This window comes from Eriocheir sinensis, chromosome 31 (assembly GCF_024679095.1).
Source record: "Eriocheir sinensis breed Jianghai 21 chromosome 31, ASM2467909v1, whole genome shotgun sequence".
Lineage (NCBI taxonomy): Eukaryota > Metazoa > Arthropoda > Malacostraca > Decapoda > Varunidae > Eriocheir > Eriocheir sinensis.
Genome location: NC_066539.1, coordinates 2,273,019 through 2,293,636, shown reverse-complemented (window position 1 = coordinate 2,293,636; position 20,618 = coordinate 2,273,019). Strand labels below are relative to the sequence as shown.

Below are 20,618 nucleotides of genomic sequence, written 5' to 3'. Positions count from 1 at the left end.
AAAAAATACAGTACATACATCTGTAGTACCAATTGAAGGGTTGCTCACTTGACAGAGAAGGGACAAGATGGACCAACCCTATGAGCAGCAATATATATATATATATGTATATATAGATATATATATATATAGATATATATATATATATATATATATATATATATATATATATATATATATATATATATATATATATATATATATATATATATATATATATATATATATAGATATATATATATATATATATATATATATATATATATATATATATATATATATATATATATATATATACAGTCAAACCTCGGTTTATATATATATATTAGTTAACCAGTGTTTTGATTTACGAGCAAAAAATAATCACAAAACATGCTTTGGTTTACGAGTGGTGACTTGGCATACGAGCATCCTGTTTGTACAATTTTTTTTTTTTTATAATTCATCGCCACCTCATGGGACACGGGTTATATGGAGGCCGTCAGGCTCAAATGCGTACATCCCTCCGAGGAGGGACCACAGACCCTTGCCGGGTGACAGCTTATGAAAGGGAGGGGAAGATGCCAATAGACCGACTCTATTGGCTGACGTCAGCCTAGCTGACCAAGTCGGTCTTTCGACAAGAACTGCCGTGTTTTTTGTACAAGTTGAAGACACAAGCGTGGGTTCCCTTTGTTCACCACAAGATGAGAGTGCTCAAAGAGGAGAACAATTGGAATAGTCTCAGTTAGAGTTGCCACCTTGAGCAAAATAAAATAAGGAATGCAACATACCATTCTCCAATACAGAACGAATCCATATTTTAAGGACGAGTGGCAACCCTAAAATTTTTCTAGCCTGCCATGACTGACACCCGCTGCTGGAGAAGGGAGGAGGATGGGGGAGGGACGTTATGATGCGTATTTTACACGTATTTCAGGACAACACTTTACAAACATAATTTTATGGACTAGTTTTGTGGTTCACCGAAAAATGCGCTCACTACAGTTTTAAAATGCCGTATTGAATTTTATCTGCTTAACCATTCAGACAGTCAAATGCGGAACAATTGGCATTCCGTATTTTAAGGAAAGGGTGGCATGTTGGCAACCCTAGTCTCAGTCCGCTTTGTAAACTTGTAGAGATAATATCCGTGACCTCGTGTCCGTTTGCATTTGTGCTTCTGTGTGCGTGTGCGTTCTTTGTGCTTTAACACTGTCCCCCAGAAAGATGGTTAAAAGGGATGGTTCTGCAAAGAAGAAAACAGGAACGGCGGATACTATGCTCGTAACAGGAATGGGGTGCGAGCCTCAGTGGCTCGTATGCCCTCCTGGACATGACTGTCACTCCCGTTCACCCTCCACCTCAGACGATACATCGGGATAGCTTCACATTGGTGGTTGAACATAGTTCCGGTGCCTCGAGAATAGGGAAACTGAGGCTTCTAAACCCTGGTGCAAAGCCTACACCTCGATCGTAATTAGCGATTGCAGGAGTCTCCGTAACAACCGTAACACATTGATTTGTATTTTATTTTATTTATTATTGCTATTATTTAGTAAAATTACTTTAATTCTGGATAAAATAACATGTAAAATGATTTAAAAAAAAAAAAGAGATATGGAATGCATTAATGGGATTTACATTAATTTCAATGGGTAAATTCATTTTGGTTTATGAGTGTTTTGGTGTACAAGGAAAATTCCGGAATGAATTAAACTCATAAACCGAGGTATGACTGTATATATATATATATATATATATATATATATATATATATATATATATATATATATATATATATATATATATATATATATATATATATATATATATATATATATATTGAAAAAAAATCTAGTTTAATGTTCTGGGAACACCATCTGGTCTAAAGACATCTAATGTCAGAATTTTTTTGTTATTCCATAAATAAAAATGCCCTTAGCTAACACCATTTAATTACTCACTGGGTGGGCATGGCACGCAAGCCATGGTGCGTTTGGTTGAGTCAATATCGCGCATTATTTTCGATGAATATGACAAAACACACATACCAATACATTCTTGTGAATCTGGCAATCGCATTGGCACCTTTGTGTGCCTCACCCGCTCAGTTTTCAGTGAGCAATGTGCACTGAGATGTCATTTGCTAACAAAGATGTTTAGAAGCAATAAATATATAAAAAAAGGTTTAGACCTCCAAGAGAAACTAAGGATAACACCAAGCTAACCCAAGAAAAAGAGAAAAAAAAAGAAGATATTAGTTCTACCAAAGAACAGAGCTAATAATCAAACTTGGTGACAATAAGAGGTATGGCGCATCCTGATACGCTCTTCCTCAAGCAAATAATACCTTCAAAATGGAGTACCAAGTACCAGATCCTTATGTATATACATTGGCATTGGTTAAGGAACCCAGATAAATCATATAAAAACAGCTTTGCCGCATTGTAACTTCACTTGGAACAAAAACTTCAATTGCTTCTTTTTCAAAATTATGCATAAAAATTACAAAATGCATCAACTCCTGCATTACTTGCATGATTTCAATCAAAACTGGGTTTAAAATTGAAATATAATAAAATAAAATGTCCTGTTAATTTTTTTTGCATATTGTTAAAAAATATAGAACTAGTTTTTCACAATTTCTATTGCAAGTAAATTAAAATTTATTGAAAACATTGACAAGAGAGTTCTTATGAAGGTAATAAGGGCAAGTGAAAAACAAATTAGACCACAAACAATGAAGCAAAAAAATGAAAACAAAGGAAAAAATGTTCGATCAATGATTTTGTGCAATGACAAATTCAGAGTAGTTCTGCATAACATATACCGCTATATAAATCAAGACCCAAGACGCAAATTAAAGCAACAACAAATTCTCCCCCTAACCCTTAAACAATGGGTACTGTTTTCAGTGAATGGTCGAGATATGAGTCAAAACAGCTGCTATTTTTCTTATATTATTATTCATATTATATGAAACGTCTTAGCTCACTGAACACAGCGGTGAAATCCAAATTGTGATACGTTATGTAATAGTCACGCTAAAGGGTGTGAAATGTAGCTAGAGTGTGAGCTGCCGGCACAAAACATTGCTCCAGGTAGCTTGGAGAAGACCTCCTATAAGGATGCACAGCTTGTCAACACAGACTAACAACGGTGATGTCATACCTCACACTTTCTCTCTTCCCCCTTGTGCCTTGTCAATGAGAGCAGCGGTCATTAGATACACTCTGATTTCTTGTTCTCTTAGCAACAACACTAACATCTGGGGGTAAAACTTCTGGCCCTCTTACAAAATATTCCTGTGGACTGGCATGAGGTGTCTGGTGTGGCAGCTACAGGAGAGGAGGTGTGTGGGGCATGGGCATGCTGGGAGGCAGGTGACTCAAGTGCGTGTCTCAGTTGAGGTAACACACACCTTTCATGTACCCTTCTTACCCTCACTGCTGTGATGGGAGTATTTGCTGAGGTAGTGTAGTACAGATGGTAAAGTAACATCATCACCCCCTACATCTCTCTCACTACCATCATTACTCTTCACAATGTATTCATCCCTCCTCTCATTGTACTCAGAATAATCTTCTTTCTACCCTGTCCTTTCCTCCTGATGCATCACTGTGTTTCCCTATGTTTTCTGGAGAAGTGCAAGGTGTGGGATCCATGGCAGCTCTCTGCAAACTAGTGACCTCATCTCCAATCCATTAGGGTCAAATATTCTAGCAGACAGCTTGGCAAGTCAAAGAACTGGCGAAATTTGAGTCTGATTAAATAAAAGATGGCAGTCGTTTAAGGGTTAAGGACAACACATGCTAAACTAGTCACAATTACGAAGGTCTACAAATAATATGAATAGCTTGCTGAGCTACTTAGCATCATTGTATTCTCCAAAAATGCCTAATTTTCTATCTTCTTTGAAAAATTGACAAATAACATTGACTCAGATCAGATCAGATGAGTGTCAAGAAGTTTTGCCTTTGCAGTAGTGCCCCCTTCTACATTATTTACTTCTATTGAGTGCATCCTGCAAGCTTTTTGTTTTCTTATCTTGTATTTTCCATATTTTGTAGGGATTTCTTTTTCTAATTTATACAGTCCTGCAAGAATAAAAAATCTTCCTATTATGTCTTCATTGTTTTCCATGTAAGCCTATTGTCAGGGCCATGCTGGCTTTTTCCAATGTCTACTAGCAACCCGTCATTAGTGGTTGTTTCCATCCCAACCAGCTTAGGGGAAAGCTTCGCCCAAAACTTCACTCGGAGTCTTCTGATTAATGTAAAATCACTTAGGTTTAAGGACAGACCACCAAGTCTGGACCATGGGGTCTGTGTGGTCTGATTTTCTATGTAAATCTATGTAAATCTTGCCCTGAAGCTTTGAGACAGCCAAACAGAGCTATTGTCCTGCCACCCATGAGTGCCAAAAGCAGAGAACACAGCCAGACCTCATACTGGCAGCCACGCATCTCTTTTTGCTTTGTTACTTTGAATACACATTACCCATAATAGGATACAAGTAGATATATGGGTGTATACTTAAAAGCAGAGGTAACTCAATGAGGTTCCACCAAATGCATACAAGTAAAAACACACATCACCCTCATCAGCAGCAAAAAAATGGATTGATGCTATTTGTTAGCTTTTCAAAGACAGTAAGAGTTACAGGCATTTTTAGTGAATACAGGAAACCCTTACTTTAACAAACTATTTGGGGAGAAGGGGGTAACACTTTATACGATAATCCGTTATATCCAAAAGATCCAAACTTTTGGCATGCAGCAAACTTTGTTTGTTATATGAGCTGAAAGTTCGCTATTTCCGACCATTTCCGTAGACAACAGATCTTGTTTGCATTATTAGATGAAAGTTCGTATACTTGCATACATGCATCCATCACAAATACAACACACGTACAGAGAAACTAAAACAATAATTACACATTGAACCTAACCCATCAATTACTGAATTTGTTTGGTAAATCCCTGCACATACTGGACTGGCAAAAAAACTGTTAAAGCTGAAATTCATTATACTGAAGTCCATAGAGGCAAGGGTTTATTGTACATTTACATAAATAGCTTGGAAAAATTTCCTTTTGTATTGAAGACCTTGCAACTAGATTAACTTGTGACTAGTACAACTTGTGGCACCATATATTCCTCAAAGAGTAATAAAATGATAAATAGCTTTGCTTCATCTTGTCCTCTCCCCCCATCAGCTGAGAAAAATAGAGAGTTCCGGCAAGTCACACAAGGGAGGTCCAAGATGGTCTTGCTCTGTCTTGTATGCCAAAATGCACTTTAGCTACCACAATCACTAGCTGGCGGGCAAGCAAATGTCTGCCACGCATGTCAAACAGTGAAAGAGGGTAAGTATTATTAAGTGTCGGAAGAATGAAATGTCAGATAACGAGGGTTGACGGTACAAAAAAGGAATGGAATACATATTTTCATGATTATGAAATGGCATTTATGCTTTGCTTCATAGGCATCATCAAATGGTCTAGCAAGCCTTATACGAGGACAATAGGTCACACATTCACCTTCTCCTGCTCTACGTGGATCACGAATCAGGCATACAAGAATATTAGTTTAAGATTCACTCTCATCCACAAAAATATGGACATATAAAAATGTATATAAATAAATAAATATGTACTTTGCAAACTTGCTCTAACTAGTTATTCTACATTACAATACTATACATCTCTCCTTTTTAAAGGGTGATGTTACAAGGCAACATTTTAGTAATTTGGTTCAAAAATTGCTTAGGACAGCATCAAAAGAATAAAATAAATACACTAACTAACTTTAATTTCACTCAGAGTGAGTTCTTCCTTACTTGCCTCCTGGGCACTGTGCCGGCTGGCTGGCAACGTTTCAAGACTTTCTCCAGCCTTGACTTTGTTGAAATTTTCATCTTTATGAGAAGTTTTCCTCTGTGCCTCTTGATACTTGGTGTAGGTGTACATGAATCCCCCGAATGTATTCATAACAATGCCTGGAAGGGAGGGAAGAAAATCAGTTGATAACTTTTTTCATTGACATCTCTGTCTGTAAGAGAAATTGTACAATAATACAAAAAGGACTTTTCATACATATTCTACTATTAGACAGAGCAAGTTTCTGTATTACTGTCCATAAGGATAATGATTTTCTATCTTTTTTTATAATGGTTTCTTCCCTTTGGGAAAGCAGTGGAGAGGTTGAGGTCAGGCAAACCCTCAGGTGCAGACAGTATAACAGTAGAAATGACAAAATAGGGAGGTAAAGAAATGGAAGGATTGATGTTTGTCATGCACAAAAACTTGGTAACAGGAGGCACCATATATTCCAGTGTATGCTATGTACAACTGAGTGTATAGGACAACCAAGCATATAAAGGTATAGTCACACCAGTCACGTTTTTTTTTTTGTTTTGTTTTGTTTGTTTGTTTTTTAAGGTTTCCACCTATGGTGCCAGCAGGCTTTTTTGGTGGGGCCTGATGGTACAAGAAATACAGGAATGAAGATTGCAGTGGTACAGCATGTGATGAGAAGAGAACCTAAATATGTGGGGAGAAGAGTAGAGGAAGACTGAAGAGAATGTGGGTGGGAAGCACAGGAATGGATTGGATAGCAACACAGCTGTCAGAGAATGATGCGCGTATGGCTGGGCTATAGTGAAACCAAATTGTCAAGTCCGTTTGGGTGGAGGCTCCCGCGGGTCCACTTCTCCCCTCTGCTCTGGCACACCGTCCCAACACATCTCTTCCTCTCATATGTAAGGTAAAGGTAACATATGATAGTAAAAAATAGATGTTGGGACTGTGTGGCAGAGCAGAGGGGAGAAATGGACCCGCGAGAGCCTCTGCCCAAACGGACTTGACAATTTGGTTGGACTATAGGTGGTGGAGACCTGTCAGAAACACAGACCCAACACAAAAGTGAGAGATGTTCAGGGAAAGATGAACAAGGAGAACTGGAGACCCTCCTGTCATGGTAAACCGATCAAGGTGAGTTCACAGAGGCAACTATAGTCTGTTTCATTTCATCTGTCCACCAACAAAGTGGGAATTTTGATAAATGTGGCACCTGCACATTTCTAGTTTGTGAATATGTGAAAATCAACTGTTGTGATAGACATTCAAGCTTGTTTTTCAATAATATATTTGAATGTTTATGTATACAAAAAACAACTCAGTTGTTTGCATCAATAACCTGACATACAAGCACACGAAAAGACAAGCTTGTACCGAACAACATAGTCACATCATGCTCGAATGATCTGTTTTTTTCAAATTCATTGATTGATAGCTCATTTCTGGTATATCAAAAGCCATCTGGCTCTGCAAGTGCAAATAAGGGTCTCTTAATAATTTACTGCATTTAAATAATGATTAGTAAAGGAAATAACATAAAATAGTAAATAATAACTGTTGAATGCAATGCTAGGCTATTTCGAATATTAAGCTACCCATGTTATTTACAAGCAATGCATCAAAATTCCTTATATATAGACAATTGCAGAGTCTGATGTCATTTTATGTACCTGAATGAGATGAAATGTGGGTATCTGAAAGGCTATGGATCATTTGAGTATGATCAAACTATAGGTAGACCTACTGTTTGATATACAAGTTGTTCTTTCATGTGCTTGTATGGTAGATTATCGATGCAAATCGGAATGTTTGCGGTTCATATAAAAGGGCTTGAGGGTTTTATATATACACAAGCATTCAAATATATCACTGAAAATATAAATTTGATCTCCACACAATCACACACTAACAATGCGCGGGTGCCGCATCTATGTTCACGAGTGGACAGACAGAATGAAACTGACTATAGGCATCAGCTATAAATGGTAACTAGATGGATGTTGAGGAGTAAACAACGCAACACTTACCAGCAATATTAAGAGGATGATATTTAATGCCTCCAAAAACAAAGAAGCCAACAAGTGTCTGAATGACAGACTTGGCCACGCCCACAAGTGAGGTGGTGAGCGCTGAGTTGAGGGCAGTGCACAGGAAAAGGGAATAGTTCAGCACTGCACCCATGGACACCAAGATCCAGAAAAGAACATGAAACCCAATATCTGAAATAAGGACAAAATCTGTGGCACATATCTGGGTTATAAAAACTAATAAATAGATTACTTTATGTACAAATACAAAAGACGTTTGTTAGTATTATTATTGTTGTTATTATTATTATTATTATTATTATTATTATTATTATTATCATTATTATTATTATGGGAGTAATTATCACCACACACTGATCTTACAAGTGGTTATTATCACAGCATGATGTTATTAGAGGTGACAATATTATAACCGTATGGACATGGATCAAGCTGCTAGAGGGTAGTGCTGGGGGAGTGGGGAGGGCAGAGTTGGCATATTGTCACTGCACTGTCTTATCAGCCACAAAATGTAACTCCTTACTAAATAAAATAAAATAAAATCAGGGTATAGCTGGGGGAGTAGGGAGTGCAGAATGTGGTAAGTGGTAAGAGGGTGGTGAAGGAGGAGTAGGGAGGGCAGGGGTAGGAGGGTAGTGAAGGGGTGTGGGGAGGGAGGTGATTAAGGGGTAGTGAAGGGGAGTAGGGAGGAGGAGGGGTTAAGAGGTAGTGAAGGGGAGTAGGGAGGGAATTGGTAAGAGGGTAGTAGGGAGGGAGGGGTAGGAGGGTGGTGAAGGGGAGTAGGGAGGAAGGGGTATCAGGAGCTCTGTTTATTATATGGTGATTTTAAAGCCACGTTCTTTTCACTGTGCGGTGACAATAAAAAGATCTGTATTATCACTGTGCGGTCATAATACACACAGCCTATTATTGTTATTATTATTAATATTATTATTATTATTAATATTATTATTATTAAGTATTATTATTATCATTATTATTAATATTATAATGATTAAATAACAATGATAATGATAATAAAAATAGTAATAAATACAGTATAGTAATAGTAACAATAATAATAACTAACTGACTAATGGGGAGCATATGCCTGGGGGCACGTCACTTTAGTCACTCGCCACCTCCACTCCAGTCCCCTGAGTAAGCTCCTATGTAGCTGCTCTGTCCATCCCAAGTCCATCCTGCAGGATCAATTGACTTGCCCCAGCCACGAGTTACATGGGCATCCCCTTGGTCTCCTCCACTCAGGGTTGTCTTATGCAGAAACAACCCTGTGAGCAGGATCAACATCTGGGAGGCATGCCACATACCCATATAGCCAGAATTGATGTTTACAGACTAAGCTGGTAACAACCTTTGATTCAGTTTCATCATGTAGTCGCTGCTTCAACACAAAATCAGCAATTCCAGCGATGCCCTATGATTCCGTAAAGGCACTTGGTACCAATAGCATTGGCACATCTCTCCAAGTCACTATTAAGTGTCTATGTCTCACAGCCATGTCTCACAGATGAAACTCTGTAGGGTTACATCTTGAGATTTTCTAGAACCTGATGCATATCCTCAGTTCTGCAACAAATCTGTGGTCAATTGCAAAGAACTCAGCACTCCAGAAAACCCTACAGTTCTGGAGGATCCTCCACAGAGCACTAACAAGGATGTGATTGATCTCCTGTGCCACACCACCAGTATTGCAATACCAAGTACAGCAGCATGGCTCGCATCTCTGGAACCAGGAACCAGCAATCCTCAGCCTTCTGGACTTTGCAAAGTTCAGAAGGAAAAAACTGTTTACATTTCTGGTGCAAGAGGCATGGGGACCCATACATAGCTTGTAGCCAGCTTTCTCTGTGTCAGTAACTGCATTGATATTACACAAGACAATGAGTGTGTCACGTGGGGGCACTGGTCAACTATAGAGTCAAGCTTGGCTAGAGCATCTCTTTCTCCTCAAGTTCACACATCTTGGTAGGACCTACACTACAATAAGAGATATGAAGCCCAAGGTGTGCTTCAACCTCACCAGCATCATAAGCTTATCAACTAGAGTAACCTCAACAAAAGAGGACTGCAGTTGGCTAGAAATAATTATAGCTACTCCTTTGAGATGGGCACCATTGCTCTGGCCTGACCAGTAGCAGGTATAACACCCCCTACTGATCTCTCCATTGCCAGGTCTCATTGTCTCAGAGAGCCCCACTATGTACACTCTCAGCCTCCTGAGTTCATTTAACAGATGGGGTAGTTGCTGATCCTCTGAGAGGCTCAGGATGTTCCGAGCACCCACACGGATAGCCCACCGGAGGTTAACCCCAGGCCTAACTCAACGAGCTTGTGAGTCATCTGCACCACCCTGGTGGTCCCCAAGAAAAGGGAGGGGTAGGGCAGTGGTGCTCTCCTTCCCCTCAGACCTATCAGAGTACTGGATGCCATACACATGTATGGACAAATTCGATCTTCTACACTTCCACCCACCATGAAGCCCTACAAGGGGAGGATGATCACTGGGCCTATTAGCCCAACAGCCCCATGAGAAAATGGAAAGTATTCGCAACCACCACTTGACATTGTGGTGAGCACTTGGCTCATGGTCATAGAGATGCAGACTAGCTGACTGACCTCTCCGAGCCAGGAGAGGCTGCCCGCCTTGGCCAGAATAAAGGACCAAAGAGGTGTGTTGCTAGCTGCAGCACATGACTACGGCTCACTCAACCTCCAGGACGCCCGTCTCTAAGGCTTGCAGAGACGCCACACATAGCAGATATGTGGGAGGCCTAACGTTAAGGGCGTGCCAACCCATCCTTAGGGTTTGGCACGTCCAATGGAGAGAGGGACCATTCAGGAATAGGGAGAGAAAGATACAGCTCAGGGAGGTTGAGTGCACTGTGTGACTCATCCTGATAATAATCATAAGTAGATTTATCATTACTGAGCTTATTGTTATTATTACTATTATAATTTTTTTTTCATTTTCATTATTACAAATCATTATCATTATAACATACTTTTCAGTGAGATCCAGCAAATAATGATTTCCAAAATAAAATTTTCAACAATGGCAGTACATTTAAAGAACCACAGTTTCTGCAATAATGTTTAAATTCTCTCAAATAACAGATTTTTGATTGAATAGAAGTGTCTGAGAGCATCTTGGATAGTGCTTGTTTGCTGCCATCCTGATGACATAGTCATCAAACTTGTAATGGACAAGGAAAATAGGCAGAAGGTCATTACTAGCCTCTACTTCTGAAATAGATTCTGGAAATGAACCAGACTCACTATGGAGACTATCACTAATTCTGTAAGACTAATGTACAAGAAAAAATAAATAATTTACCTCCAATATATTTGCTCTTGACTATATCTTCTGGTTCACCAACAAGCACAGACATGACAATGAATGGTGCTAGTGTGTTGTAGCTGTTAAGCTGAAGAATTTCCAAGGTGGACAGCTGATTTTCAGCACACTGCTGCACTAGTGTTAGGTAAAGCCCTTGAGCCAGCACACTAAGAGCACCCATACTGTAGGCAAACCCATCAAATGTAAGGTCACCCAACACTGAAAAGGAAGTGGTACAATTCATTATTTCAGTAAACTTTATAGTGTGTTGCATCATATATAATTCAATTCAACTGGAAACATTCCAAACTCATAAATTCCTGCAGCTGTCATGACTTTGGTACCTGACATGTGGTTGTCACTTCCAGGAACCTAACTAAAGATTTGGGGGCCTGGGGGTCTCGACTCTTTGAAGGGTCCCCTCCAACATGAGGGTAATTTGTGGGACCTCCCAGACCTCCCTCCTTTCTTTGCTGAACAAAATAATACAGATCATAAGACCCACTTGGGTGCCCCTTTTCCCCCTTAGTTTTGGCCGTGACTATTAACTCTTAGCACTATTTCTGAGGGTTGTGACAGTTTGTAAACTACCAAATTATATTGTTCTCATAATTTATCCATGTAACTGCTTTAAAACAAATAGATAACACATGATACATGGATGAGATCATTTAGGTCAGGCCCACTGCACTAGACAATTTTTCCTACTTATTGTGTGTTTCTCAAGGCTCATTGTATCTAAAAGAGCAGTGATAAAATGATGATGGGGATAACAATAACAATAATGAGGATGTAATGATGATTATAATGATGATGATGAAGTAGGTGAGATCAATTACTAAAACCTTGATGCAAGGGACCATCATCATAAAAGGAAACAAAGCAAGAGTGCAAAGCTAAGGCTGGGTTCATACACAGTCAACTTAGCATCCCGTTCAGTCCCAACCTAAAAAAATTGTGACCAGGATCAATCGTGGCTGACAACACCCCGTCTCAAGCCATCTTTGGCCTGAGTGTGTCCCCATGGCGTCGGACCCCCAACTCACCCCAACTGAAGCCGGGGTCAGGTAGGGTCTGCCTGTGTCAGCCAGGGGTCTGCCGCTGGCTATGTTGCACAAACAGTCCTGCTTGACAAGGCCAAGCAGTGGCAGGACCCAGGCAGAACCCCATCAGGATGCCGCCAACGGCATTCTGATGGGGACTACTGGCAATGTGACATTGTCACACAGGGTGCACAATTTTCATGCCATTTTCATCCTGCCTGATACTGCCAGATGCCGCCAGATGGGGACTAACCCTCACCTGGCAGCATCTGACCCCGCTTGACGGTATTCTAATCCCATTCTTTGATGATTTCTGACAACTGTCCCATCCAGTCCCAAATTTTTTGAATATTAAAAAAAAAATGGCCTGCTTCCCGCTTCCTGCTGCTTGGTGTTGACCCCACCTCCCACCCACATTTACCGCCAACCATGGCCACGATGCCACACGTTTTGTGTCGTTTTCACTGATTGGGATGGAATGGGGCCGAACAGGACAAGTCGGCTATGTGTGAACCTAGCTTTAGCAGATGAAAGTCCATGAAATAATGTCTGTGAGTAAAGTTATTACTTATGTCATGCAGCACATAACTGAATAGGCATAAGTGGATGGAATACATGCAGGAATGACTGAGCATGTTGTAAGGAGTGTGGAAAAATTGTGACTAAAAGAAATATGAGAAAGTTATGAGAAAAGCCATGGTAAAGGACTAGAGATTACAAGTGCTCAATTTTTTTTACCTGAGTGATGCTGAAGACAAAAGCAGTCAAGGGAGATTAATGTGATGCTAGAATATTGTGGGAGGTGGTGAGGAGAGAAAGGTGGGTAGAGTGTAGTGGGAAGATGCACATGCATGCACAGTGGCATCCCGTAGGGCTCTGTCCTATCCCCCCACTCTCTTCCTGTTATTCATTCATGATCTTTCCAAAACAAACTGTCCTATCCACTCATATGTGGATTCTACTCTGCATTACTCAACATCTTCTGACAGAAGACTCTCCCTCAAGGAATTACATGATTCTAGGCTGGACACTGCAGAATGCTTAACCTCAGATCTTACTATTATTTCTGAATGGGGCAGGAGGAACTTGGTGTCCTTCAGTGCCTCAAAACTCAATTTCTCCACCTGTCAACTCAACACAATCTTCCATACACCTATCCCCTATCCCTCGATAACATACAACTGTCATCTTCTACAATAAACATTCTCAGTCTATTCACACACACACACACACACACACACACACACACCAGCTGCCACCTGACCCAGCATTTTGACCTGGGGATGACCTGGAGCTAACACTTACCCACTATCTTGGAGAAGATGCCCTTCCTCCCTCCAGCACCACCACTCTGCACTCCACCCAACCTCCCCCACACAACCACCATCATCACAACATTCCCACAGATAATGTAGACCACTGACCCCCAAATCCCTTCATATTTTGTACTTTTTTTATTTATTTTGACAATGTATTTTTAATATTTACATTTTCAGCCTAATGGCTGCAAACATATAATAAACTAATTATTATTATTATTATTATTATCATCTCATTATTATTATTATTATTATTATTATTATTATTATTATTATTTTTATTATTATTATTATTATTATTATTATTATTATTATATATACCTGCAACAAAGCAGCCTGTAGTGATTATGAGGATGGACATAATAAGAGTGAATGATGGGAATGGCCGCCGCAGGATGACCACCGCCAAGATCAGGTTGACAAGGGGTGTGCACCGCTTCACTGCTCCATACATGGGGATGTTCATTCCTAAGAACGTAAAAATAAATCATAAATACTTCCTGAAACAAAGGTATTATTTTTTTTATTACCATTCAAACTAAACAGTATCATGATAAACACATAATTACTTAGAACAATTTCCTTTTCTCTAAAAGTAAGTATTTTGGTAGGACCATAACAGCTTTAACTAAGGCTACTACAGAAAACAATATCTGACTTGAATGCAGAAACTCCTCATTCATTGGTCAATTCCATGATCATTATATGTGCAAAACCCATACATATGTTTATTCAAACATGTCCTCAGTTCCAATAACTTATCTCAAATTATTCAATTCTTGTACAAATATTCCACACTAATTATACTCAAATCTATGACTCTGTTAAAGTTTTACTCTAAGCAACAAAATATCTTCATTTAATTATCAATTTTTAAGCATAAAAGATGACATCTGAAGATATTATTGCAAGCATGACTGATCTTACCTTGAAGAGCCATGAGGGAAAGAGTAGCATGAAAGGCATAGCCCAAAGAAGGTGCCAGAAAGCTGCGTGCTGACCGCCATGTGTAGGCTGGCAATTTGACCTTCCCTAGGCTTGCTGCTAACTCCAGGAAGAGCACAGTCACTAGCATCTGCAACAGAATTATGTACAAGACATCCCCACCATTTTGGGCCCATAATACCTGAGATTAAGACAAATTTTCTTGCTTTCTGGACAGACACATGTATGGCACCAGTTCTGGTCTTCCTGTTAGTAACAGTTTAGCATGCAGGAAAATTTTGAAAACTATATGAAGCTCAATTATCTGCAGTAATTCGGATAATTGAAAAAACACTGATAATAAGAAGGGAATTTTTGCAGCTGATCCTCCCAGACAGCGACTGAATAAGTCTGGTACACCCACCCGTCATTGTTTTATGCAATCAGATTGTTATTTTACGCCAGAGGGAGTATTCAAAGCCAAAAGAACATAAATTATGGGAAAAAAAACTGTAGAGCTACTGCTCCCCAAAGGGAAAAGTGGAAGAGAATCCAAAGAGTATTAAAAAATGGTGCAAGGGAAGTGGTGGCATGGTTCTGCAAATCCACTAACTGCTAATTAGCGAAGCTAACTTTAGCTGATTAGTGTTTTTGCTAACTTTGGAAACTGTTAGCAGACCAGTTAGCTTACGCTAAATGTAGCTCCTAATCCGCTAACGTTAAGTCCACTAAAAAATTCATACTGGTTTGTTCTTGTCTGTTGTGAGCAGACACAGCACCAGTTGAGCCACATGCCGCAATAATTCCAGGGCTTCTACTTTTGGGTAAATTATGCCTTAAAGTAGGGTAAGTGGACAATTATTAGGGAAACTTTTTGTCTAAGCTACAACATATTGAAATTTCAGGTCACTAGTTCTGTTTTTAAGGGTTTTAAAGCCAAAATACTAAACCGAAGCTAAAACCATTTAAAAAAAATAGCGGATAGCAGTTACCATTAGCTTCCACTAGTTTCTTTAACAGTTTAGTGGTTTAGCGTAAGCGAAGCTAACTTTTTAGATGGTGGATCACCAGTTAGCGAAGCTAACTTTTTGGTTAGCGGCGCCCGCCCACCACTGTGCAAGAGGTATATTGATAATCCCCTCTTGTATACGTTCAAGTCAAAGGAAGGACATATGGAAAGTGTGCCTCCATTCCAGAAACAATCACCTCCATAATGTGCTGGGCACACACAGAGGACTCTTTGACCTGGAAACAGCAATCATTCCATGGAAAATTTGAAAAGTACATCCTCAGTCTTCCCACTCAACTGAAAGTTGATGCCAAAAGCACTGCCTCTTCAGTGGGTCAAGAGGTTGTACATGAGCAATAGGACAGATTGCAAAAATAAGGGTGTGATTGGAGCATCTTAATGCATACATAAATGTAGAATGCAGTTTTGGACTGAAAATGCCAAATACTGTCAATACCCTCAAAAAGCAGTGTTTTGGTTAGGAAGAGGTGAGGTTTAGAGGAGGAGAGATGGTGTTCCACAGAATGGAAATAAAAACGAAGACTGGAAATATTACAAAAACTAATGAAGAGAAAATTGGAAAAGCCGTCAAGACACCTCTTAAGGTTGACAGCAGAAGTAGGGTCCAACCTGAGAACATTTCTGGTCCCCTCCCCCAATGGGGACTCAAACACCACTGCAATACACACATTCCCTTGGTCTTGTATGTTAAAAGCTGCTGGTGTTTTGAAATTAACCCTTTCATTGCTAAATGCTCGCAGTGAGCGTTAGGTGTATTTGCTGGTGGTGCTAAACACTCGCTGCAAGCTCCAGCTGCACTCAAATCTCCCGTGTATGAAAGCGTTCCAACACTAATTCTCACAACACAGGATTGCCAATTGAGTGGGTTCTTCACTAAATTTGGTGGAAAATCATATCAGCCCAGCGCAGCAAATCTACGGACGAGTAACTGGTGGACGTTCTTGCCCAATAAAGCAGCATTTTTGCATAGCTTCACCTATCACCTGACTGATTCTTTGACCAAACAGTTGTAAATATTGCAGTTGGCAATACTCCCTTGCCAGAATCTGAAGGAAAGATGTCCGCAGTTCCCTCAATATGGCTGATCATCCTGCACACACTGACGTAAGTGTTAACATTCAACACTCCCTGAACATGCATGTACATTCACAAGAGAGGCATACATAACCAACTCCTATAGATTTGGACCTCCTCTTTCCAATGGTGTTTTTGGTTTTTAGCTGTGATGAATAGTTTTTGAGTTACAGAGGTTAAAAAAGACCCCTCATTGGGCTGCCTGACTGCGCCTGAGGGGATAGTCGCGTCCCATCCCGCGCGCAAGGAAAGGGAATTAATGGTGGGGGCTGCCCTGACTGTGATCACTTCCATTAGGTAGGCAAGGCTGACCTGACCAATAACCCAGGGATACGAGTGGCTAGTGTTACTTTAGCTGAACATAGCTACTATACAGCAAGTTCACATGGTCAAATCTGGCTGGAAAAAACAACCAAGGTCAAGTTTGCAAGATTTTTTCAATCTTAGTCTGGGAAGGCAGGTCGTAAGAATTCTTTTTCCACATCTGCATTTTTTATTCATCCATCTGGGCCTTGGCTGAATTCAATTGGATAAGTGATAAACAAGTTTTATGTGTATACATATATTAATATTACTCCCAACATGACTTCTCTAATCAGTTTTGCTATCTATCCATCCATTCTGTAGTACACTCCAAGGAAATAACTCCCTTTTCTTTCACTCATTTTTTGGCCACCATTGACAGAACTTCCCAAGAAACATATAAAATATTAAAAAATACACACCTGGCATGCCATAATGAAGAATGGAAATGGGAACTCATATGAGTAGATGACAGCCTTGTTGAGGAAAGCCATGGAAGACGAGCACACCCCATAGAACACAGCTGCAGCAAGGCCCCGCCCATTGTCTCTGTAAATGAAGGTGTCAGCATCAAGAAGATTGAAGTGTGAGAGAGAGAGAGAGAGAGAGAGAGAGAGAGAGAGAGAGAGAGAGAGAGAGAGAGAGAGAGAGAGAGAGAGAGAGAGAGAGAGAGAGAGAGAGAGAGAGAGAGAGAGAGAGAGAGAGAGAGAGAGAGAGAGAGAGAGAGAGAAAAAAAAACTGTGATACAGACAAACACACAGAAATTGAGAAAGACAATTAGACAGACAGACACAAAGATAAACAGAGGGACAGACAGACAGACAAAGAGAAACAGAGACAAACAGACAGACAGACAAACAGAAAAATAAACAGAGGGACAGACAGACAGACAAAGAGAAACAGAGATAAATAGACAGACAGACAGACAGACATAGAAACAGAAAGACAGACAGACAAACATAAAAAGAAACAGAGAGAGAGAGAGAGAGAATTTTACATCCACTTTCCTTCCTAAGTGGTAGAAGGTAAAAAGCTGCCAAATCACAAAGCTACTGAAACATACCAATAATCAGCATATTATTGTTTGTATATATATATATATATATATATATATATATATATATATATATATATATATATATATATATATATATATATATATATATATATATATATATATATATATATATATATATATATCATGCCCCGGGAGTTTATTTTCTCTTTTTCTATTTTCCTACACATCCTCTGCGTGTATCGAAACACATGAGAAATTAATCAAGACAAGGTGAGGGTATTCGCCGGCTGCCTGGGATTGAACCTGCGACCGTGATGGGAGAGCCACTCCTTACCGAGTCGGCCAAAGAGGTACCCCACTGGCTAAGTGGGTTATGGGAGGCTCGTTCATCAGGCATAGTCGCCGCACTACACGACTTTCCCCTCTATGTAGATTAATTTCTGTATGTTGAAACCTTTAGACTGTGACCCATTTTGGTGCACTATTTCACAATGTCCCCATAGAGACATACCTCCAACACTTCCCATTTTCTATTACCCTCAGAGCATGGGCCATCCTACCTGTTACCCCTTCGGGGAAAATCAACAGAACTGCAGGAGAGGATGCCCTCCGCTATGCCACCACTGTCATGCCCCGGGAGTTTATTTTCTTTTTATCTATTTTCCTACACGTCCTCTGCGTGTATCGAAACACACGAGAAATTAATCAAGACAAGGTGAGGGTATTCGCCAGCTGCCTGGGATTGAACCCGCGACCAACGTGACAGGAGAGCCACTCCTTACTGAGTCAGCCAAAGAGGTACCCCACTGGCTAAGTGGGTTATGGGAGGCTCGTTCATCGGACATAGTCGCTGCACTATATATATATATATATATATATATATATATATATATATATATATCTATATATATATATATATATATATATATATATATATATATATATATATATATATACATAGCTGGGCGTTATCGCAAGAAGTTATCGTGACACTTTATTGCTGATAACAAAATCGGGTTATCAGCCATCCGCTACTTATTTATATGTATATTGGTATCTTCGTTACTTTTGGAACCAAACAAGCAATAATCGCTACTTTTTCCGCCTCTCAGGAAAAAAAACATTGTCTCCTCCCTACTGCGCATGCGTGGCCTGGGCACCCAGTGTTGTATGAAAAAACTTTGGGGTATGAAATATCTTCGGTGAGGAGATTTCATACTTAGATCATCAACATGAAAATACTAGGTTATTTTTTTATGTTAGACTCAAAAAACACTATATATCAAAGAGAAAAATCATTTAACTTTGCCCCAAAAATGATTATTCACTGCCTGAAATTTGTGATCCCGTTGTAAAGAGCGTAAACAGAAACCAGCGGCTTGTGTTAGCACGTGGCGGCGTGGCACGTGGCATGCGCAGTTCACAAGAGACCAGTGTTTGTAAACAAAGCGCCAGCTTTTGACGGTGGGGACACCAAATGACACAACACCGGTTCAGGCGTTTCTAGTATTACCGTCCATATCATATGTACGTGTCAATGTGTGGTTTTCAGGTTTTGTAAGTTTTCTAAAATACAGATAATGAAAATTTGAATTCATCTTTTTTATTTGAAATATCAATATATTATCGTTTTGCCTATCGGACTTATCGCTAGCTAGTATCGGAATTGTGGATTTATATCGGGTATCGGTTATCACCTATATTTGTGTCTCCAGTTAACGAATATCGGTTACCACCAATAAGGTTTTCCATTATCAGTTATCGGGTATCGGGAATAAGGTTTTCTGTTATCGTGCCCAGCTATGTATACGTATACCATATTTCCCGCCATATAAGACGCACATATATGATGCACCTATAATTGGGCAAGATCTATTTAATTTTTTTTTTTTAAACTCCACATTTTCCCTGAACTTAATGTGTATGCAGCATTACATTTATCCACCTTACTTACAATAATTATGACTATGATTCCATATGTTGCTATGTATCCTTCTCTTGTGTTCAAAGTGTTCCACTGTTGGTTGAAGAATTACACTGCTCTCACCCCGAGCAGCTGTGACTTTGAAATGGTAAACAAAAGGGTTGGTTGGTAGATTCACTCACTGCGCAGTGTGCAAGCGGTAACTTTCGCCGAGCTACTGAGGGAACTAATCACACGGGAATGCTACGTTCGATGGGCAATCTTGGTCTTGATCTTGACTTTCAGGGACTATACCCACTTTCAAGTAGAAATAGATGTTGATTAATTTATTTCAATCATATTATGTTTTAATACAGTTATTTTTACAATGAGAAACAAAAATGCGTTTACAGCAAACACTTTAGTCATCAACGGATATCCGCTCTTTCGAACATGTATCACAGAAGACGTCAGCTGACCGGACTGCTGCACAGCAGAAATACTAGCTCCAGACTAATCCGCCCCACGATCGCCCAACAGTCATGTCAGGAAAAACACCCTGCTCCACCAACATTGTTCCCGAGTAATAGCCGCTTTAATCATCACCGCCGAGGTACTCAGCACACTGGTGACTGATGCGCCAAGGCAGTGTTGTCTTGTGTGTTGTGTTTCGTGTTCACGCCGCACCAAGTGGGCGCGTCTTCTTCTTGTTACCTGTGTGGTTTTATCGCTGCACGTTTCCTCCTCTCTTCTGCTTATTTACACTTCTCTTTTA

At 39.8% G+C, this 20,618-nt stretch overlaps 1 protein-coding gene across 3 annotated transcripts in view; it reads right to left on the bottom strand.

The window, feature by feature from the left end:
- Nucleotides 1–312: 312 nt before the first annotated feature.
- LOC127005789 (uncharacterized) overlaps nt 313–20,618 on the bottom strand; it is a 30,220-nt gene continuing 9,914 nt past the window's right edge. For all 3 annotated transcript variants that reach the window (XM_050874889.1, XM_050874890.1, XM_050874891.1), the window contains exons 3-8: nt 17,345–17,471; nt 14,519–14,666; nt 13,913–14,059; nt 11,227–11,448; nt 7,869–8,060; nt 313–5,981 (exon numbers count right to left, since the gene is read on the bottom strand). In XM_050874889.1, the coding sequence (XP_050730846.1) occupies nt 5,782–5,981; nt 7,869–8,060; nt 11,227–11,448; nt 13,913–14,059; nt 14,519–14,666; nt 17,345–17,471 (1,036 nt within the window). In that variant the 3' untranslated portion in view covers nt 313–5,781. The remainder of the gene's footprint in view (nt 5,982–7,868; nt 8,061–11,226; nt 11,449–13,912; nt 14,060–14,518; nt 14,667–17,344; nt 17,472–20,618) is intronic.